Source organism: Urocampus carinirostris, chromosome 17 (assembly GCF_059441175.1).
Source record: "Urocampus carinirostris isolate Australia breed hairy pipefish chromosome 17, RoL_Ucar_1.0, whole genome shotgun sequence".
Classification (NCBI taxonomy): domain Eukaryota; kingdom Metazoa; phylum Chordata; class Actinopteri; order Syngnathiformes; family Syngnathidae; genus Urocampus; species Urocampus carinirostris.
This window is the reverse complement of record NC_142365.1, coordinates 17,516,835-17,541,048: the sequence shown is the minus strand read 5'-3', so window position 1 is coordinate 17,541,048 and position 24,214 is coordinate 17,516,835. Positions and strand designations below refer to the sequence as shown.

The 24,214-nt window shown below is 38.7% G+C and overlaps 1 protein-coding gene and 1 non-coding gene across 3 annotated transcripts in view; both read left to right on the top strand.

The window, feature by feature from the left end:
- The first annotated feature begins 4,779 nt into the window (after window positions 1-4,779).
- The window catches only part of dscama (Down syndrome cell adhesion molecule a), a 149,935-nt gene continuing 130,500 nt past the window's right edge, over window positions 4,780-24,214 (top strand). For both annotated transcript variants that reach the window (XM_088320491.1, XM_088320490.1), the window contains exon 1: window positions 4,780-5,575. In XM_088320491.1, coding sequence (XP_088176617.1) covers window positions 5,533-5,575 — 43 coding nt within the window. In that variant the 5' untranslated portion in view covers window positions 4,780-5,532. The remainder of the gene's footprint in view (window positions 5,576-24,214) is intronic.
- LOC148349385 (U2 spliceosomal RNA) lies at window positions 23,123-23,308 on the top strand. The gene has a single exon (XR_015847481.1). It is a non-coding gene; the product is annotated as a U2 spliceosomal RNA (small nuclear RNA).

Sequence of the window (24,214 nt, the reverse complement as noted above, 5' to 3'; positions counted from 1 at the left end):
TTTATATTCAGGGAGAAGCAATCAACGGTAGGATAATAAAACCAGGATGTAAAGTACATTAGACGGGCTTTTATCTATTCTCGCCTCATAATGTTGCTTGAATTATTAAGATACCTGACTCGTGTGGTATTATTCCCTATCCCATAACGTATTTGGCCAATTTAAAACATTGGGATATGTGTATTTATTAGGTTGTAAGAGTATGATCAAATGGATTGCAAGTACTTTGTTACTAAAGCCATGAAGTTACACTTGGAGAATTATGCTGCATAGTTAAGATATTAAAATTCTCTAATGGTTTTATGTATATACTGTCGTACTCTACATTCCATTCACATCAATTTAGAGACGTCATGATTTTAAAGACTCCCTCAATTAGTCTATAAGCAGTGCAATAAGAGTCTAGACAATGGCAATCAGGAAAGTAGTACACGAGGTGGCTTTTACGGACCTTGAAGACATGAATTCCTCTAAACTGCTTTTAGTTAGGAACCACAATGTGGAGGGTTTAATTAGATGGTCAGGAAAAGGTGGTTTGACTTTACATGCTCACGTACATCCTTATGTTTTAATGGACAGGGTTCTTGTGAGTTCTTTTAACTAGGGCTACAAATGCCATTATTTTATGAAAGGTCTCAGTCTGTTCCACATTGACCGCAGAAAGAAGACTGGATTTACTTACAATTGTCTTGTTGACGAATGTTGAAAGTAAAACTTCTGGTTTGCCCTTCTCAGTAATATACCCATGAATTTTGTTCAATTATATCTATCTACCTACTCTGGTCATATCCCTCAAGAGGGGTGACCCACAGCAAGACAAACACATGGATAAAAACAAAGAGAATAAAAAACGGAAAAAGTAGCAAATAACACACACAACATTTTTGGGGGACCACCGACAACCCAAATGCGCAAACACCCAAACAAGTTCAGCACCTCGGCACCCAAGTTGGTCATGCTTTCGTCCCTCCAGGTGAAACGGGACACAAGAAAGCACCCTGACCCATGTCACTCACACTCTTCTGTTCAACAGCAGGGCCGGACAGCTTTCACTGGTTTACCCCTGCCGCATCATACAGGTGCCCCGCCCATCCCTTGGAACACGTCTAAACATCCCGCTATCCTTTATAACACCTCTCCACTCATTCCTATCACCAACAAGAGCTCTAGCTTCCACTAGATTTAGACCTCTTTCCTGCAGTGCACTCATAACACCATCCATCCACGTCGATCGCAGCCTTTTTTTTGGTCTCCTTCCATTTACTTCTGCAATCTTCCATTAAACCGCAATCTTCAACTATTGCTAAGACCTAAGCACCTCTAGATCTAAAGTCACGACTTGAAAATGGTTTCTCTCCAGACTTAGTAAAAAAGAATTCTCTTAGTAGAACAGTTAGAGCAGAGGTTCTTAACCTGGGTTCAATCTAGGGTTTCACTGAGTCAATCTTAGGGGTTCGGTGGAGCCTCTGTCACATAAACGGTGGGCCGAATGTGTTCTGTGTAACCTCACAACATTTACCCTTCTTGACAACAGTAAGAGAGCCTGAAGATGTTTCTGGAATTGATGGAATCTAAGAACTCAAGAAACTGAAACAAGCAATTGCAACACACTAAGATAAGCTTGCTAACACTTTTGACAGATACTCCCCTGTACAAACCTCATCCAGCATGGGTGAGACAATCATTCACGTTTGATGAGGAAGCACCAGCAGTCAATGAAGAATATCTTGACGAAAGCATTGACCAAGTAGCTCTGCACAACCAAGTAGCTCCAACACTGTTAAGAACCACTACCTCAGAATGTATAGGGCCCCTGTTTAGAAGTGAGGGTGGAATGACTGGTTGCGAAACCTAGACCCAGAAATCCACCGCCCTGCTCATTTTTAATGTATCTTTTGTTCAACATTATTGAATCATGATCAGCTCATCAGAAAACTCTGAATAAGCCTGGTCATTATCCTGCTCATTATATCGGAGAAAAGGGGAAACCAGCAGTTGTCTAAACTGTTCCTACAGTACCTGTAACATTTAGTCACCTACTCATAAATCTTATGATTTATTGGTTCAGTTCAGATTTGGTATCGGTACAAAGGAATTATAGTATCAAACCTTTCTAATCAAAACCTAATGCGGCAAATGGTTGTAGCAAAACACATAATTTTGTGTAACTAAGTGTTTCTGTAGTGCAGTGGTTAGAACATTCACCAAACACGCGAAAAGTCCCTGGTTTGAGACCAGGTGGAAAGGAATGGGTGCCATACGGCTGTACTTGCCCAAGACACACCAGAGGAAATGGTGCCCCTACGACCTTAGTGATTAAGGGATCCAACCAACTGAATGTATAATGTATTCACTGACCATAGTTCTATACGATTTTTTTCAAGAGCGCTGTCCAACTTATCTGTCTGTACGACTATAAATCAAATCAATCTCCACTCATGGCTTGGAGAAGATAATCTCTGTGATGTGGTCAAAACCCAACAACGCCATATTGTTTGAATAAGGATTACAACAAGAAGGATTAAGCTGTGTATGACTATACAGGCAATGATTTTAATCCAATCTTTAAACTCAAACTGTGCAGTGGGGCAAACCTCCAAGACGAGCGATTTGCCATATGGTCGCCGTTAGATGATCGGAAAACAAGACAACAAAAGAATTAACGTGACTGTTGAGGAAATGGGTCATGTAACTGTTTACATCTAGTGTTTGGTGAGGAACTAACTGCATACGTCCCAAAAAACTTCTCCTTTTCACTCGCTTAACTCTACAGAATTTAATTACATAATTATATTTCCAGCGGTGTGTCAGGTTTTTTATTCAATTGGCAAAAGGACGCTTGTGTCAAGTAACAATTTATGTTATTGACCCATCACTAATTCAGTTAGGAGCTGAAGGCCTAGATGTGAAATACACGGCGCTGGTTGACACCCATTTCCACCCATTCTCATCAAAGCCTGCCATGCCATTGGCACCACACAGAAGACCTCCAATACTGAAAGATAGGAAATCCTTTAACTTAATATGCACTGAAAATTACTTTAAATATAAAATGTAATGTTTGTCAAAACAAATCCTCATACTTTTTTAATTACTTGGCCAACGACCATTGGCGTTAAATATTTACGGTAGCGACCAGAGTGTGTCGGTTCCAGTTATTGGCTTCCTTGTGTGGAGTTTGCTTGTTCTCCCCTCCCACATTTAAAAAAACATGGCTGGGATGGGCCCAGCACTCCTGTAACCCTTGTTTGGATAGGCCAGTCATGTCAAACATACGGCCGGCAAGCCTGATCGTCCCGTTGTATCTTCGAATCTGGCCCCTCATGAATTTCATCCATCCATCCATCCATCCGTCCATTATCTGCACCGCTTATCCTCAGTAGGGTCGCAGGGGTGCTGTAGCCCATCCCAGCCATCTTCAGGCAGTGGGCAGAGGACACCCTGAACTGGTTGCCAACCAGTCACAGGGCACACAGAAACAGACAACTCACTCGCTCATTCACACCTAGGGACATTTTGGACCGGCCGATTAACCTGACATGCATGTTTTTGGAATGTGGGAGGAGACCGGAGTGCCCGGAGGAAACCCACGCAAGCATGGGGAGAACATGCAAACTCCACACAGGAGGTTCTATCTCATGACCTCAGAACTGTGCAGCACACGCGTCATCATGAATTTCAATTTGTGGAAAAAAAAGTGAGTCTCTTGGTCATTTCAATGAAATTATAATCACATTTAATGGCAAACATTATTTTTTTTTCCGCCCATTGTTTGTGAACAAATGTGTTGTCTTTAGAAAAGATCCCTTTCATCTCTGATTAGGCTAGGTTAATAATGTAGTCTGGATGATAAAGCAGAATATTGAAAATCAAAGCTTACTGATCTTGCCTACCTCAGAACAGAAAGTTTAGAACCTGCCAGGAGCAGAACTGAGTTTAACATCTGTGGCATAAGCGGCATAATATTACATTGTCATTGGTCATATACTGATCAAACCCCCCCCCTTCCCAAAATCTGTCTTACTTTTTTCATGCTTTTTTCTATTTTCATTTATTTTTTTCCTTCTTTTTTCTGGTTTCTTTTTGATCCTTTGTTTTATGTTATTTTTCTTATGTTTTTCTTATTCTGGTCTTCATTTCTCCTTTTTGCTCCTTTGATTCATTTTTCTTTTTCTTTGGGGAGCAGAGCACATCTGTGGTTGGGCACTGCCCATTACTACCCCCCTCTGGTAACGCCCCTGATGCCCAATCTTTTTATCATTAGTAAAAATTCTGATTGCAATTATTCGGGATTTAAGTAATGATGGTTATAATTGATTATAAACAAAACAAATTGCTGGTGTCAGGTCAACCTACTGCAGGACGTCTCGAGAGGGCAGGACGTCCATGGTTCACAAAAAGGCCGCTGACTACTGCTTTAAAACCCCACACGGAGAACTTTCCCACTGAAATCCCATTTGAGGTCAAAATATGATCTCTTCCAATTAGGGAAGTTTATCCCGCAGCTTTCAGGTCCAACCATTCAGGTGAAGCCTGGCCTTTCCCTCCCCCTCACTCCAACCCTCTTCCCCTCCTTTTTATAAAGCATCCTGCAACCGGCAAAGATGTTCTGCCAAGGGAACTAAATTTGTCATCCTAATGTCCTTTGATTCTCTTCACAGGCCACCTTAATCAACGGTAAACCAAAAGACAAAAGAGGGACTTTAAAGCTGACGCGCACGCGTGCACCTTTAAGGCAATGGGAGAGGGGGGGAGCTGCTGCGGAGAGGAAGGCAAGGGTTTATTCCGCACTTGCGCAAGGCAGGGCAGGTTGTAGGAAGTGTACAAGGGTTTTTTTGTGCGGGTTTCTGTGCAAGGAAGATGCGTGTGCTTGTTGCTCGCCGGATGGAGAGAGGCGGAATAGAGAGAATGACTTCCCAGCGCAGCTAACAATCATCGGCGTGCGCACTTTTACGCAAATCGACCTCTTCATCATCTCGCAGAGACGCCAGGAAATATTTTATCCACATTTGGACTTTTGTGATTTATTTTTAATTTGAATCGGATTGTTTTTAATTACTTATCTTTTCGTTTTCTTTTTATTATTTTCTTTTATCCTTTTTGGTGCGGTTGGGTGCGCGCGCGCTGCCGCTTTTCTTCTATGAGCCCGCAGCATCCGAATCAGCATCCGCAGCGGAAACTTGCACCTGGAGCAGGCTCCCTAATGTTTGACGCCAGGCAGAGCTCCATCACGGGGGGACGGATGCGCTGCTGAAGCCCCCAAAGCGCGGTCCACCTCCGACGCAAGACTTGTTGGATCCTCGCCTCCTCCTGCACCACAAGACGATCAGCTGCAGGGGAAGAAGCTCCGAACCTTCCCTCCTCTTCATCTTCTTGCCTGGATTTTGTGAGACTAGAAGGAGCAAGAGTTATGCACGCTCATACATCGCAAATGACTTGTTGAAGAAATAAACAGGAAGCATTCAAGGGGGAAGGAGTGCAGAAGGAGACGCAGAAAAAAAGCCTAATCTTGGATATTGAAAGAAGCGGGGCATGTGGATATTGGCTCTTATCTTTTCCCAGTGCATCTTGAATGGTAGGTTTGGACATATGCATATCTATTTTTTTATTATAATATTCCTCTGCATGATTTGCCTTATAGTTGATATCCATTTGTTGGCCAGGTAGAAGTTATCTGTGCATTTGTTTCAAAATATCCAGGGTGGAGGATTTGGTATGGGTGGGTGGGGGTATTGGGGGGATGTGATGGTAGCTGTTGCTATGTTCAGTCTGGCCCTTTTAGCGAGGGTTCATCTATTAACCTTCACGTTTACCTTTGATGCCTTTGTAACCTTTCACAACGTTTAATCAAATTGAGAAACGTAGCATGCAGGCATGATAAAAGAAGGGGGTATGACCAACAATGGTTGAAGCGTGCATTGCAAAATAGGATTTACAATATAATGTGTTATATTGATTTCCTCTACAACATCCCCCACACACCATTATAATATTTAGGTTATTGTGAGTCCCTAAGAAAATCTCTTAATAATTTGGTTTCCCTGTCCCATTATCAAAAATAATCAAGTTCTTTTTTTTTCTAACTAAGCAACAGTAGGCCTCAGCGTGTTTTTTTTTAAAATATAAACTAAATCCATTGCATTGCATGTGAGAAGAGGTTCTGCTGTTGTATCAACCTAAAGCTTAACCCTGTAAGGCGTCAACTAATTCGACATAACTCATTCATCTCATTAAAGTAATATAGTTATCCATTGACTTGAGGATACTCGTCCTAAAATGAAGAATTTTGGAAATCGTTCAATATTGAGGATTTCGAAGCACACATTCTGCGGCCTTTTTGTTTCGACGCCTTCGAGAAAAGGGATTATAGGATAGCTGGATTCTTTTTTTCTCTCCTGCCCTGCAACCGCCATATTAGAAACATAGGCATGAAGGCATTTGAGATTGAAAAAAATGAAACAAAAGAAGACAAGGTCTTAGTAGTCTTAAGTAACAAGTACGTTTTATGTTTGTGTGTCTGAATGAGTCCAGATATCAATTGTTTTTTCGATACTCCGAAGGCGAAGGATTTTATTTAATGGCGAATCAACGGAGGGTGTGCGTAGAAGGGGGGCAAGGAGGAGGACAAGGGGCTTTGGGTTTTGAGGGGAGGATAAATTGCCCTAAAAATACAATTGGGGCACTTTTAGTTTTATTTAGAAGAATGTGGGTAAGAATGAAGGGCACATATTTTAAGAAAATCATTTTGCGTTTACACTGAAAGCAAAATCGCAGTTGGTCGTCCTTCGGTGGGGTGGGGGCGGGCAAAGCACTAAAGTCTCCATTTCCAGCACCTGCCTGGTGTTTGCAACAGGGAACCATCGTGGCATCCTCGTTCATTCTAAACCTGAAGTATGCATTGAGAAGCGTTTTCTGTTTTGCGGGCTTTGCGTGTGATTGCCTTTTTTCCCCCTCAGTCTTTGAGTGTTGCAAAATGGCTGCTGCTCGAGACATGTACATGGAAACTTTGAATGGCAGCAAGGCTGCATGCACAAGACACTGCGACATCTAGCGACCAACTCCAATTAAATTCCAGTATGCTGATGACATAGATTTACTCTCTTTTCCTCTTATGATTGTGCTGTTAGTCTAAATTGTTGAGATTTTGCTGTGACAGAATATAAAATTGGGTATTGCATGATATAACTTATTTTCTATATATTTTTCAAATTAATGTCAATACAGTTATTCTTAAACTAAACTCCCAATCTTCTATAGCATATCGCATATGCACAATGGTTCTGTACTAATACTGCCATTGTAACCATACAAACATTTATTGTATATCCGTACATAGGCCAATGTTTATCTTTTTAATTTGTCTTTGCACTGAAAGGAGAAGTCCTCCAATTTTTTTTGCTACTGTATAATGACAGAGGCAATTCATCTTATATTTAATAATAAATTATTCTCTAAACTATTATGATTCGAGTAAGATATTAAAATAAATCAGATAATATGTAGAAAAATTGCTTATTTCTCACAAAAAGAACAATTTCTTACACTTAACTCTATATAAAATATAGTTTGTTAGAAATAAAAAATCATCAGTTTTTCCTTTTATTTTGTATGTTTTTTTTTTTTTTTTTACTATTTTTCTTGAAACTTAACTATTCCTTTAGATCCATTGGAATGTTTTGGAGATTAAGGATTATTTTATTTATTTTATTTATTTTATTTATTTTATTTATTTTATTTATTTTATTTATTTTATTTATTTTATTTATTTTATTTATTTAAATCATTTTACTCATTTTACCCATTTTACTCATTTTAGATTTACATTTATTTTTTTTAGCCATTTTGTGTCAGTGTATCTGACGTTCCATTATGTTGGTTGGGGAATGGTGTTTTCTTTTAATTGTAATTGTTTTATCCAGCACTTAGAGTTGCAGTTTCGTGTCTGAAAAGTGCTATACAGATGCATTTAGATTTGAATATAACTAAACTGGTTTAATTGAGATTTCAGAATTTGATTTTCGACAAACATTCAATATTTTTTTTGTGCAGGATGCTGATGCGGTCTCTATGGCAAACCATAAGTCCATTGTATTAAGTATTTTGGGTTCCCTTACCAGTGTGCTGTGTTCAGGTGAGCCTGGGATTAGTGATGAGTAAAAATAGACTTGAGGTGGTGCTAGAGATCCTGTCGTACTGACCTCTTGTTTCAATTCATTATAATTATAATAACAGTTTACTGAGGTCAATAATTATTTTTTCGTTTTTTTTAAATAATTTCATCTACATTTTTTATTTGTATCGTCTTTGAATCAAAAAATAATTAGAAATAGTATTGTCTTAATTGTCATTGATAACAACGTAGCAAACATTGTTTACAAGAAGATAACACACGGCACTCTAGGACAAACACAAAGACTTAAAAGATAAAACTAAGATTAAAAGAACGTCAGGATAATTTAAAACACATATTTATAAAGTAGTGCTTGGAGGCTTGGTTGTAGGAATATCAGAGCAATAATGCGATGAATATTGTGCAATGACATTTATTAGCGACATAATCGAAAAAAATGAGTCGATAAATCCATTATAAATACCTAATTTTCTTTACATAAAGATCTATATTTTTTTCGCAATTTGTGAACCTCTTTAGGGTGGTGATGGCCCTGGGGAAGACAATGTCTTTAAGCCCGTTTTAAAGGTATATCAACAAAATAAAATGAATTGCAATCAAATTTTGTGCTATTCCAATTGTTTATTTTGAAATTATATTTACCCCTTATTTAAAGAAGTTTAAACGCATCTTTTTGTATTTCGGCATTGGAGTGGGTGTTTTAAGAATATTGCCTACCATTCCATCACAGTTTATTTCTGAACTGCCCATTTTACGCTGGCTGAGGGTAAAATATGCGGCGGAGTTGTATTTAATGGTGCTTGAGCTTCGAAACTGCACTTGAAAGCGGGCTTACTAAGAGTTAAATCAAAGATCAGCGATGTTTTCCGTTTATGGAGGGATGAAATTGTCTGTTTGGCATAATTGTTTGGCTCTACTGAGCCTTGGGGTGAAATAAGTATGATACATGCTTGACGGCACGCTAATGAGCTGCGTAAATCCGCACAATTTTCTTCAAACATCTCCTTTTAGGATCAGCACAGGATAGTCAGAGCTACTGGAGAAAATCTACTGTTGTGGGATAAGCAAATTGACTTGCCAAAATCCGAGTGGTGACGTTTACCGATACATACAAACGTAAAGATCAAAGTGAGTATTTTGCATCCAAGATCCAGGCTTTCTGTTAAATTGATAAGGGAACACCCTGAACTGGTTGCCAGCCAGTCACAGCGCACCCAGAGACAGACAACTCACTCACTCAGTCACACTGAGGGACAATTTAGACCAGCCAATTAACCTGACATGCATGTTTTTGGAATGTGTGAGGAAACCAGAGAGCCCGGACAAAACCCACGCAAGCACTAGGAGAACATGCAAACTCCACACAGGAAAGTTCGATCTCATGACCTCAAAACTGTGCCGCACATGCGCTAACCACTGTGCTGCCCCAAAATGAGACTTGCGCTGATCAAAAGACTGAAAAGACCAAGCTGTCGTTGCTGCTAGTTTGGTGTTAAAATGTCGTCTTGTTGTGTTTGGGTGCCATAATCGGAGTAAAAACGTTAGTGATTTTCAATTAAAGCTTAACAGGATCCCAGAGGACACTCCTGATCAAACAAAAGGAAGAGACTTGTGGTTAAATGCAATAAAGGGAAAAGATTGGACCGAGGCACCCATTAAAAATGCTCAGGTTTTCAGCACACACTGCATATCAGGTCAGAGAATCTGAACATTTATGATTGCTGCTATCGAGTCCATATAACTTATTACATCAGCAAAAAAATCATTTTTTTCTTAGCTTAGCTAATCGTTAGTGTGTAGCCTAAATGTCAACTCTGGTCTTAAATACACTGCTTGTATTTAACCACATCAGTTCTTTTTCTTTGATCGGGAGTGTCTGCTGGGATCCTGGAAACTTCAATTTACGATCATTAAAGGTTCACTAAAGGTTCACACAACTTGACAGTATTTTAATACTCAAATAGCAGCAACGACAGCTTGGTTTACTCCGTCTTTTGACCAGCGCAAGTCTGGTTTTACCTCCACCTTTGGCTGTGATGTCACGTGTGATGCAGGATATTATAATCATTTTCAACGTCAAAGTCTTCCATTTTGATGATGCAAAGCTAAATTTTCATCGCATACGCTTGTTGACATATCGTCTCGCCCTAGCTTCTGCTTTGTAGGAGAAAATGCAGGTTCGATAATCTTTTAAGTCTTCTTACGTGATTTAATAAAGTACACCAAGGCTTGCCATGAGGGGGAGCTCTTTATTTCGTCATCCCAAAGAACTCAGAGAACTCCAGACATAACAACGCTTTTATAGCTTCAGTTTGAGTACAACCCAAAAGGCGGCCCTAGTCCTCAGTAACAACAAGGAAGATGCTGTCGTACCCTTATTAGGACATGTTGTTCCTCTCAGTTTGCTCAGAGAGTCCTTGAAGGTCCCAAGGACCTTCCCGAAATGATGTCAACATTCTGTCACACTGTAAGCAAGTCTTTCTACATTTCTTTCTGAATGTATGCAACTCTATTCTACAAATGCAAGTCTATTTTCCACAACAGCTTCAGGCTAAGCCCCGCTCACTGTGTTTACAAACAAAGGGTCTATGACAAATTGGACTTTTGATTGGATTCAATCATATTTGTTTCTAAAACTGTATTTGTTACGGAAATTCTATAACCACGAACATTAATGTGTGGGTCGCATACCTATTGAAATGTTTCAATCCTATTCATATTTAGAAATAATAACAATTTTCATGTAACACATTATTTTGCACACTGTTTGGATTTCCCTGCTCTTAAACATGCTGTGCGTTTCAGAGAACATTTGATGATATCACTGCTGTTTTTCTTAAGACATGTGCATTGTTACTTGAAGTGTTCAGTCCTGTAAAAGACATTACACGAGTGGGACTGCAGTCCTCAGACTGACTTTAACCTTTTTGTAATGTGTATAGGACTGAATATTCTGTTTATTCTGCTTATAATTTCGTTTAAATAACTTTGTAAGTTGACTGTTACCTTGAATTTTTAGTCGTCAACCATTGTAAACATATGTGTGAAGGGTCCCTGCATCAATAATTGGGCCTAGTTGAGTTTAACTTGATTGTAAACATGATATTGACCACTGATAAATTTGGGTTTTTATAGTTAAAATATATTCCACATATGGTAACTAGGCCTGCACAGTGGCTGGGTGGTTAGCGCGCAGTCCCATGGTGCAGTGGTTTCAATTCCAGATGTGTGGAGTTTGCATGTTCTCCTTGTACCTTTGCTTTGGACACTCCTGTTTCTTTCCACGTTCCAAAAACATGCATGGCAGGTTAATTGGCCGGTATAAAATGTTCTTATGTGAGAATGAGGGAGTTAGCTGTATGGCAACCAGTCCAGGATGTTCCCTGACTGTCTACCCGAAGATGGCTGGGAAGGGCTACTTCACCCCCGGACCCCAGTGAGGATAGCTGGTGCAGAAAATGGATGGATGAATGGATATGGTAACCATTAATGAATGAATAAATTAGTTTCCCTAATTTTTATGTTCTATGAAATTCATTTATTTTGATGCACGTTATGTTAAGTTTTGGTGGTTGTAACTGGAAACAGGTCATAGGAGGTGTATCAGACCTTAACACCTTACAGTCCGGAAAATACTTAACATAGTATTGCGCAATATTTTGAAAATGGTCTGTAGTGCCAATAAATCGGATAAAATTTCACAGTTATACTGTATGTATAATCTTGTGACACACTAATATTATTATAGTGATAGTTAAAATAAGAAGACCACATAGATCGGAGATATCGATATTTGGATCGATCTGGCCACACTTATTGCGGAATCGTGACATGTGGTGCCGTCTTAAAACCCAATCTGATAAAAGGAGGTTACGTAGAGGAGGTCGCATTAGGGCCAGTGGGAAACGGGGTCTGTGTGGTGTCTTTTGGTGCACTCTGTCATATCACATCCAGTTAGCATGGGTTGACACTGTCACAGCAACAAGCTAGCTCTTCAGTTGCCCATTACCATCAACAGTCCAGTCAACACAATGTAGGCCACTGGGAAACGTTTGGAAAATGCCTTGACAGACCAGGGATGCTAGATTTGGACGTGGTGTCATTATTTTCTAAATGAATGACGGGGCTTCTTGTATTTTTCTTGTTTATTTTATCTTTTCAATCATGTTGGTCAAAACAGCACGTCTCAAAATGAAAAAAAAGATAGATAGATACTTTATTCATCCCCGTAGGGAAATTCACACTTCCAGCAGTCTACCCCGTTGTTTATTAACAGATGAACATGATGCCCTAGGGGTGCCTGTAGCGAAGTGGATGACGTCACGCCAGTCCAAAAATTCGACATCCCTGCGGCCGATGGAAAAATTTTCTTTGTGAAAATCCAGGGATACACCACCTCGTGTTAGCAAGAATCACCTGAAAAGGAAAAGAGGGATGCCAGGTTGAAGGCAAAGCCTTATAAGAGACTTGTTCCCAGAATAACTTTGGACTGTTCTTCTATCAATCATATAAACAACATATTACACTATATTACATTGTTATAACAATCAATTGTTCATCCATTTAATAATGATTACTTTCATTTATATACAGTACATTACAATTTCTATGAACTTTTTCCTTTCTCATCCTTCTCCAATATAATTTAAAAACCTGAGACAAAAGGAAATTTTCTCTTGAATTTTGAAATGGGAATGGACGTTTACCAAAAGGGCTAGTTACGAAGACCTAGCGAGACCAAGTGAGAGCCTGTGCCCAGCCCCCAAGATGGCACCTTCGGCCTTAAAGCATATATCAGTAGTGCCATTCTGCACTCCGGTTGGTCATTCTTTTCAAACAGGTTTCCACGCCGACTAGGGTTGCAAAAAAAAAAAAAAAAAAAACTGAATTCTAAAGTATATTGCGATGTAACTGAGTGCGATTGTGTAATCGCGAGAAACTGCGGTTTGGGCATTGTGTGAGCAGACAGCATCCAGAAGAGGGCGCTGTTTTTCTTAGAGTTTGAAGCATGTCAATAAGATTACCCTTGCGTTGTGTTCATTGTAAGGACCATTTCAGTATTTTTTTTTACACAGCTTACATGAAAATGTAAATAAAATCAAGATTTCATGTTTCTACTGTTGGGGCCAATCTAGAAAAAAAACATGACATTTAAAGTAAAATAAGATATAAATCCAGGGGATATTTTTCTGGGTTTTTAATAACAGGTAATTTTGAACCATGGAGGGTTGAGTAGGTACTCACGAAAAACAAACATAGCACATAAAATGCAGTTTTCTTTGTCAAAATCGAATATCGCATCGAAATTGCAAAACCGGTCTGAAAAATCACAATTATATTTTTTCCCCCAAATCGTGCAGCCCTAGCATACTGTATTCACAGCCTTGGCCATGGTCAAGTTGGAAACGTCTGTATGTGTGTTTCCTTGTTCTAGAACCTATGTGGCTAAGAGGAGGGAAGTAGAATCAAGAGGAAGCACCAGAATCAAAACTAATTTGAACTCAAGCCGGCAATTTATCAAACAATGGACAAGGCAACATTTAACAAAACCCATAGAACAACCTTAATTGGTTTGAGGTGTTGGATGAGAAATTCTAAGTTTGGTGAATCTTGATTTACTAAAGCAGTTTATTTCTATCTTACTTTATCAAACTGGCAATCTACTTTAATTTTAGTTGATATATCTACTATTAGTCGCAAAATGCATTTTCTTTTGCACCCTGATAGGATTTTTAAATCAAACTAAAGTTTTGTGTCAGAATATAAATTCATACAATAATACATTTACAATACCATGCAAATTCCAATGGAAATTCAAATGAATGACAATAAGGTTCATCAAATAAGCAAAAGAAACACAATTTTGATTATGTCAATACCTGAGAATCCCCAATCCATGGATATGTGCTATGAGCACATGCTAATTTTCAAAGTTTAGCAGTCCACAGTCTAAACAAAAGGAATGATCCAATTCTTACCGCAACCTTCATGTGAAGCTCTATGATGAATCGGATCCTTGTCGGATTCCCGGCCAAAATTTGTGTAGTTCGGGTTTTTTATCCATTGTTAATCGCAAGATGGAGTCAAAACGAAGGAAAGGACAGATTTATCTTTCCAATTCCAACTGCTCACAATTGCTAACATCAGGTGCTTGTAATCCTTGGAAATGCTTGACTTTCAATATTGAAAGGATTGAAAAGTGCTTGCATTTTGGGTGAAGCGCATGTAAAATGAGGCAGACGCTGCTCTCTGGTGGCTTTTCTTTGCTACTACCATTTTTCGTCCAAATTTTCAAAAAAAGCACTACACTACTTGAAAGGTAACAAATTTACAATCAAATCTTTCTATCAATAAGGGTTTTTCAGCCTTTTCAGAGGGACACAGGATGACTGTTATTTGGTGACAAGTTTTTTTAACTAACTAAAAGCAAACCTTTCTAAAGTGACAAAGACATTACGCAAGCACAATTAAAAGTTACAATTCAAAGCAGATTGATATGCTGGATTGTTGAAAGGACTAGTTAAAGGTTCTAATATAGTGATGCCAAGAGCCAAGAAGAGATCCACAGATTCAAGAGCATTCTCCATTTGGGACCCACTCCTGTGGAATGCTCTGCCCTCTGAGATTTGATCTGCAACCTCAGTGTAACTGTTTAAATCTAGGACAAAAACACACTTAAAGTCCATAGCTTATAAAGGACCTATATTTCGTATTGACGATGTCTGTGTGTTGCAATATCCATTGCAGCCTGGTCATTCTGGAAGGGGGATTACCTCATTGTTCTCGATTGTTCTCAGCTCAGGGATGCTGCTGGAAATGTGAATTTCCCTTCGGGGATGAACAAAGTATCTATCTATCTATCTATCTATCTATCTATCTATCTATCTATCTATCTATCTATCTATCTATCTATCTATCTATCTATCTATCTATCTATCTATCTATCTATCTATCTGTCTATCTGTCTATCTGTCTGTCTGTCTGTCTGTCTGTCTGTCTGTCTGTCTGTCTGTCTGTCTGTCTGTCTGTCTGTCTGTCTGTCTGTCTGTCTGTCTGTCTGTCTGTCTGTCTGTCTGTCTGTCTGTCTGTCTGTCTGTCTGTCTATCTATCTATCTATCTATCTATCTATCTATCTATCTATCTATCTATCTATCTATCTATCTATCTATCTATCTATCTATCTATCTATCTATATGCTGTCACTTCTCAAGGTTTCTTTATTTTCTTCATGCCGAGATTTGGAGTTTTTCCTTGCTCTCATGTCTGTTTTAGATCAGGGAATGGCGTAATAATAGTCTGTAGTTTGTAATAGTATGTGGTCTGTACAGCCCTTTGAGACTTCTTGTGATTAACAGCGATGCAAATAAGCATGACTTGACGTGACAAATTAACTTTTTACTGCTAAGAAAACCACAGGCTGTTCCTTTGATCAATTTCATAACATGAGACTGCATTTGGGCCTCCTGGACTTGGCATATTTTGGCCTACTCGGAAAATGATATCAGTTCATTAGCATTTTCCACCCTGGACTTGAAAATCGCAGCCAGCTTTGCAATTGTATATTAGCACTTTGCCTATTTGCTTCCGTTTTGTCTTGGCCGTCCAGATGAGAGTAGACTGGAGCATATGCTAATGAATGCACATTGAACTGTTAAAGGTTTCATTTAACCCCAAACTGCAATGCTTAAGGAGATGATGATGTGTAGTGAGGCAGAAAGAGGAGGAAAAGAGGGGGAAGAAGGCGCATATGGAGTCAGCTTGTGTTATGCTTACAGATTCGTATGAATTCATTCTGATCTTCCATGCAGAAACATTATTTCTGAGGCACTTTGTGCTCTGGAGAAGGCAAGGCAGCATTTAGTGTTGAAAATAGGGTTGCATTTTCCCGTGTTGTGTTACGCGATAAGTGTTTGGTTTAGTAGACATTCAAACCAGGGAGAGAAGACATCATTGCATTTTGAACTTGCAAGGAGAACATGGGAGGAGTGTACAAGAAACTCTCCAAATTCCTGATTTATTTTAAAAGCCCTAATTTGTATTGAATCTCTTAGGTAACAAAGAGCAGATCTATCCTATAGGTCGTGGATATCAAAGAACAGCAACAATTTTTTGCCAATAGTGACAATGATGTAAACCAGGCATGTAAACTCTCAGGCCTGCAGGCTCGATCGGGCCTGGTGAATGATTTAAACTGGCCAACCATACTCCTTTATCGAAGGTTAAGATTTTTAATGCTCCTTCCGGTTACTATAGGGCAGCAAAGGTGTAAAAAAGCGGACATCCCGTGTGGTTTCATGTTAAAGACAATATTGTGCAGTATTTTCTCAGATTCAGTAGGCCCAGCCTGGTAGTTTGATCTGATGTTACTGTTAAAACAATTCTTTTGTATTTTTAATATTTCAAGATGGTATGACAAGGGAGGCAAGCATATTTTTTTTAGTTTATGGTTGTGACGTCTGTGGTGATACTGTTAATTTGGGGCGGCAGTAGCTCAAGAGGTAGAGTACTTGTCTTGAGACCAAGAAGTTGCGGGTTGATTCCTGGGTTGCAAGTTAAATGTTGAATGCCCCCGCTTTATAAATGTAGACCATTTCAATTACTATTTAACGCTTTCGATGCAAAAAAAATGAATGTTTTTTCCCCATTGTTAATGAATATATGTGTTGTGGTCCACTACACAGCATCATATCCAGACAGAGGAACAGCTTCAGCGACAGACTGCTGTCACTGTCTTGTACCATGGACAGACTGAAGAGATCTTTTCTTCCTCATGCCATGAGGCTCTTTAACTCCACCCGGCGGAGTAAAGGCCCACATTAAACCACACCCCCTACATTGCATATTACCGTGTTTTTATTGCAGTGTGTATTCTGTGTAGCACTATTTAGTTACTCTGTATAACACGCTACAGTGGGTATTAGCACGTCACATTGGGTATTTGTATATTGTATTCTTTTTGCTTTATTATTGTATTTTTCTCAGCGCAGGGATGCTGCTGGAAATGTGAATTTCCCTGCGGGGATGAATAAAGTATCTATTTATCTATCTATCTATCTATCTATCTATGAGCGGATCCATTATTACCCATGGTTATAATTTGTAGGCTGGATGTACACTGAACGATCTTGCATAGTACTGAAGAACAAAGCAAAATATTTGACGTTGCCATTCTTTTAATGGTCCGGCCCACCTGAGAACATAAAGTCTAGATCCAGCCCCCGAACCAACCTGAGTTTGACATGCCTGGCCGAACCAAATCCGGCTGTTTAGCATTTCTCATCCGTCTTGGTTTTGTGGCCCGAAACGTGTTACATTTTCCGACATTCTGGCAAATGTTTCATTTAAGTGGCGCTAGCCCCCAAGCGCCATTCCGCTCCAGTCCCTGCGCTATCAGGCCGAACCCAGAAGTGATTATGCTAATTACTGTTTGATCAGATGATTAAATTATAATTTGATTAATCCAGGGCACTAAGCACTCTGAACACGTTGTATATTCTGCCTGCCGGTGTTTGCTCAGCCGCTGAAGGCTGTCTTAAAGACACAGTGTGTGTTATTCAGCACCTCCTGGTGGTAAAAAAATATAATAATGTTCATCCCAAAGAATAAAATATATTAACCATCATGTTAACATGCTTTTTTTAAAATACGTGCCGCTCAAGAAATTAGCCTTTATTTGAAATAAGACGATCCTCGCATAGAAAGAGCTGACATGATTGGTGGCCATCTTCTTGCCGAGGCTGCCCTCAAAACCTGTTTTTTTTAATCTTTTGCACATAAATCTAATCATAGTCATAATTCTTTCCTTTTTCCCCCCCAAAACTAAACATATCAAAACAGAGTGGACATTTCTTTTCCACTGTAATTTTTTGTTATTTGTGCCTGTTTCTTTTTCATTTGAATTTTTGTTTTAATGTTTTCATCCTTTTTGTACCCCCACTTTTTTTCCTGGCTTTTTTCTTTTCATTTTTTCCCTTCTCCCTTTTTAAAATGTCCCGCTTTTCTTTCCTCTTTTTGTTTTATATTAGTCTTCCTGTGTCAGGATCAGAATGGAAACAGGACCCAATTGCGTTACGTTTCTCAAAGTTTTATTGGAAGAAAGGAAAGGGTTGCACCCACGATCTGGTAAACGTTGGGCGTGGGAAGCAGGTCAGTCTGAACGCGGAAGTGGGACTTCCGTAGCAAGCGATGGCGATGTCGGGGACAGAAAAACAGGTCGATAGCCGGGACCGCAGAGCAAAAACGTGGTCAAGGGAGTCAGAGTCGAAAAAGTTTGCCTAGAATACACTGAGGTTCGCAGACAGACTGACAACAGGTGACAGAAAGGAGTGGATTTAAATAGTGAGAGGGAGCCAATCAGAGTCCGAGGCAGTCGGCGCCAAACGAGTGAGCACAGGTGCTTCACATCAGTAATCATGACATCCTGCCCTTTCTTCTCATTTTTTTAAGGTTTTTCTCTTATTTCCTTTTCCCTCTTCTTTTCTCTCCATTTTCCTGTACTGTCTTTTTTCTTTGCAAAAAAGTAAGGTAAAATAATATTCAGTCACTTTGAGTCACTGTAGTTTGTATTCTTCCCCGTGCTTTTTAGCACTCATTTTCGGTTGCACAATACCATACACATATAGTGGTAGAATATTACTCTGCACCTTTAAACACAATATCCAGAAGAACAGTGCTGATTTAATGTTAGTGTTGCGTTAATGCAGACTACTGCAATATTGCAGGCCTTTGCTTGTTACCGTTATTGTCGATTGACCATGTTTCCATCAGGTTAATTTATAGTAGTACTACGGAGACAGCTCCTTGTAACAGCCCCAAATTGATTTTTGTTTCTAAAATACTGCACCCGCCACTGATCGGAAACGATTCGAATCGTGCTTTTGAAATCATGCGTAAAAGGAAATTTAATAATGAATTTATGTTCTTGTTTGAATGCATTCGAATTTTAACTGTTCATGATCAGACCTTTTAAAATGCATTGAGATTCTAAGCCAGGGGGGAGCAACTATTTAAAGGCAAGGGCCAGATCGGGTTAAAATATTTGGCCAAGGGGCCAATCCTGGAGCTCTAGCCAGTTTTTTTAAAATTCATGAATAGATATACTAGTAGATATCTACATGTTATATTTCTATTTCTATTTCTTTTTAATATGATTAATCTCATTAAATTGGTTTTGAAACACTCACAATGAACGAGAAATATTCGGTCCCTGTTTTATATTTACTTTTGTAGTATCACTGCAGATGTATTTTAAACATATATTTCTTTGTATTTCTGCAGTGTTTTTCCAAAGTAGAAATCTTCTAGTATTTATGCAGTACGTTTTATTTCATATAAGTATATTGTTGTTTTACTGTGGTTGTATTTTGTAGTACTTCTACTGGTAAAGTTTTTTGCATTACAATATTACTGTAGTGATATTTTTGTAGTTTTTTTTAAGGAATTCTTTGGTATTTTTGTAATATTACAGTTGTATTATCTCTGTATTACAGTATTACTGTAGTTGTATTTTATAGTATTTTTTTCAAGAGGAAAGCATAGTAATTTATCAAGTCCTTTGTTAAGCACTGAATTTGATATCTAGTTTAGTAATAGTTTTGTAGTATATTGTATTCTTTTATGTAGTAGTTGTTTCGCATTTTGGGTGTGGACCCAAGAGAGGGGAAGCAAGAACTGAGGTAGGGTTGCTCAAAGTAAGGATGGTATATATTAACAACACCAGGAACTAAGTAACGAACGGACAAGGGGCCAAAAAACAAATTACATGTCAAACATAATGAAATGAAGACAGAAACTTGAAATGGAAAATGCAAGGAACAAACAAACATGTAGCACTAAACTAAAAACAAAATGTCGAAACAAGAAAACAAAACTGAAAGGGTGAGGATAATTAAGAACAGGTGTGTTGATTGAACACACCTGTTTCCAGTTCCAAGCACGGCTGATGCCCCCTGGGGTAAGGTGGCGTACCAGATCCTAACAGTAGTATTTTTCAGGGTTTGCAAGGGTACTTTAAATCCTTTGACACAGTTGGATTTTATTGTTCTGTTTACAAGGTTTAAAAAGTGCTTCAGTTTTGGGTGGCATGCTTGTAAATGCTTGCAATTGTTGCCATGTTTCACTGCAGTCTGACATGCATGAAATTTAGTCTGCTTAAGAACGAGGCTAACATTGCATTCTGGTAGCTTCACTTTGCCATTGCATTTCTTCTTCCCTTGTGATTAACGGCAACTAACATTAGTTTGTATGGCATTGTTCTATAAACCGTCATCACCACCCACGGGCCGCGCCTAATAGGACAGGTGCATCAGACCAAAATACCAGGAGGATGCTGTTTTGATAAACAATGTTTAGAAAACTGAAAAACGAACAGTGGCTGAAACATAGAACAAATCATGCAAAAAAGAGATCCAACTCCTCACAATGGGAGAGTCGGCTCTACTCAGTCATATAAAAGGTAGTTAACGGACATGCCTACCTTAATTATTTGAGAAAAATGAAATGACCCGTGATTGAAATTGATAATGTGTGAGTGAGTCATGTGCCAATGCACATTGCTCCATACTACACCTAAATGAGGCACTATGAAATGATGACATGTTTATTATTGCAAAGATTACATATAAAATATTGACATTTATTATGGGCCAAGTAATATTATTTCCTAGTGGTAGATATATTTTTTTTAAAGGTACTGGGAAAAGTGGAAAATTGGCCTAAAAAGTGCTTGAATTTAGCCATGAGAAAGGTGTACGAATCCAGATTTTTGTTGAAGACACACAAAGGGACAATGCGGATAAAGTTGAAAAACATTCATTTAATATTAGTACTTTATTTGCTATTATATATATTGTCATTATAGTTTGACCATTTTCGCTTGGCGGAATGAATGAAAAAATTTGACGAGCCATATGTGGCCCGTGGGCTATAGTTTGCCCACCCCTTAAGCGAACAAAACAGGGCTGTGGTAGGGAGGCAAGGGAATTGTGCGTTTGTGCGTATTATGCGTTTTTTTATGAAGCGTAAGTGGATTGCTGCAAGTGCACTGCTAGCCGTGTCTAGTCATCTGACCCACAATCCCATTTAACCCCAGGACTTTGATTTGCCCTCCACTGTCAACTACAATCTTATTTTTTGTGTCCCTCAAATTCTATTTTTGGATCCCCCCAGCTGCTATCGGGCATTTCACAATTATAGATAAAAATATAATACATATTAAATACGCACCAATGGAATTGCTGCATGGCCCAATGTACTCCATCAATAATCCCTTCTGTGGAACATTGAATCAGGTTGGAAACATATAAAGTAGTCCCTCGTTTATTGTTGAGGTTAATTTCCAAAAAATAACCCATTTTTTACAATTATCATACAATTAAAGATTTTATTTTATACTGAAACCAAAGAACAAACCCATATTACAGGCTCAAGCATTTGATTCGCTAATAAAAGTTGTAGTGTCATCAATATGACCCTGAGCTAAACCACCAAAGAAAGACCGGAGCCACAGAGGATGCTTGTATTTTATATTTTACTTTGTAGATTTATAAATATTTTAATTTATGTTTCCTGGGTTTTCCAGTCTTAACGTTTAACTGGTAATTTTGCTTCATTCATAATAGTACTTAATACATGGTAATATATGGCTTAAACAACAAAAACAACCTGAAAACGCGGGTTCTCTATAAAGAGTCCGAATTCCCAGCTTAAAAACGGACCATTCGAATTAGATTTAATTTATCAATTTCACTTTATATTGTTTACTGCTGATTAATAGTTTATTGTATTGTTTACTCTTTATATTTGTTGCACTTCAAGTGTTGGGTACATCTGTTGCTGGTGAGGTGCAATAAATACTACAATGTTCTGTAACACAGGGACATGTTTGTTCTTCTCTTTTTAACTGACTCATATACTGCTCAGAAAATTTCAAATTCTTTGACATAAAACGTATTTTTTTAAGTAACGGAAATAGTTTTCTTGGTAATTAGTTATTTTTACTATAGAGTAACTCAGTTATTAACTCAGTTACATTTTGGAATAACTAATTACTTTTTTATAGAAACATGCCTAACACTGGTTATTACCTATATTTAATGTTGAAGATGTCCATGTATTGTCTGTTGGTGCCATTGCAGCCATGGGGGAATTACCTTATGTGCCACCCCTTTTCAAGATTTTATCATTTTCCCCATCCTGGGGTTTTAGAGTTTTTCCTTACCCTGTGGCAGGTTCCAGATCAAGGGGATTTTGTATTAGTTGCCTGAGCAGACTTTTTGTGGTTAAACCATACGAATAAAACACTACTTGACTTGACTTGAATTTCCTTCTCTGGATGGTGAAAACTGCGCCACTACAATACAATACATTGAGTTGCTTGTGCCAATATGTTCACAAAAAATGCATAAACGTTACGTATGTCAGAACTATTACAAGATATAGTTGTTTTTACATCTTATAAACAGTGTTCGAAACTTCCGGCTTTGCCTCGTTAATCATTCATCATGGATTGGGATGAAGTGGACATGCAACAGTCCTGTCAGCCATTGCGTGAGATAACTATTGACAACCTGAACGCGGAACTGGAAGTAGCGCCGAAAACCTGAAAGTAGTATTAGTCCGAAAATGCTTCAACTTAACCCCTTAATGTCTGTTGAAAAGGACATGTGTGTCTGTACGATGTCACCAGTCATTGGTATACATCATGCCACCTATTTTTGGAAAGCTTATACTCTTGGGATTTAAGATATGATATATAATGACGATTTCAAAATATGCTTATCATAGAAACATCACTATGAGTCTGAAACAAGATACTCGAAAACTATTAAGTCCGGGTAGCTCATCAAAGACGTCGTCTTGCTGCCATCATATTCAATGACAGTACGCAACCATGGCCTCTACATTGGCGGGAGTGTCGGCCAATTGCAGGATTTATTTTATGGTCCACAACCCGCATTCACCTATGCCAACTGTGGTTCTTGAATTGAGTACTTAGCTTGGCCTTTTGGCTCTGATGCTAGGTCCTTAGCTTGGCCTCTTGATGCTAGGTGCTTAGCTTGGCCTTTATACTGCTCTGTAGCTTTGATTTTTGCATTCCGGAGATGGAATAAGAGCTTGCTCTGTCCACTCCACGCATCGGCCCGGTATTGCATTACCTCCGGGAACGGTGCATTCGCAATGATCGCAGCAAGGCTTTAGGGCTAGGACCTTAGCTTGGCCTTTTGGCTGAGAGTAAGTGTCCCGGCTCCTAGGCTTTGAAGCGTATTATGAACTGACCGATAACGGATAATGGATAATGAATAACGAAGATAGAACAATAACCCTTAAAAACCCCAAAACCCCATACTAGCCTGTAAATGCTACAAAGTACCCACCTACTTTACCTCCTAATAACTTGAGCCATTAGTGACCGATTCAAACAATGATTGACACATTGGTCAGCCAATGAAATTCTGAACAAATCGATATGAAGATATCCCTATTCTATTAAAACTAGACCCGGAATAAGTGTGCGCAATGCCGCTAGTGATTCATTTTTACGCATTTTTATGTGCACAATCATTAATTGACTTATGGAAAGAGAATTTTAACGTTTTCAACTCCTTCACAATGTATGAAAAAATTTGACCGAAGTAAAATACAAATTTCCAAAGATTTGAGTGTTGAAATAGTTTTGTCTTCAAATGGAAATGCCTAAACCTACCCTTGGAAAAATGTCTAAAATACAAGGTTCAGTTTTTCAGATTGTGATCAAGTTTGACAAGGTAACAGGTAAGGCTTCAGGCTATTGTCTCAACTGTTTTTGAGCTAAGATACCCATGCTACACTCATCTGCAGGCATTTAATTGCAAAAAATTCAGGCAAAAATAAAAACCTTCCATTTTATGTGTGTTCTAACTCTGATTACTCAATGTTAGTGTCACTTGCAGTGATTATTTCAGTTGGAAAAAAGACCAAAACCGACCATATACTCCAAATGGTTCAAGAACCGCATTCAATCTAGTTTGGGTGCAGCTAAGATTACGATTTTAGGCGAATTTAACAGGAACGTTAAGGGGTTAATGCTCAAACACAAAATATTTA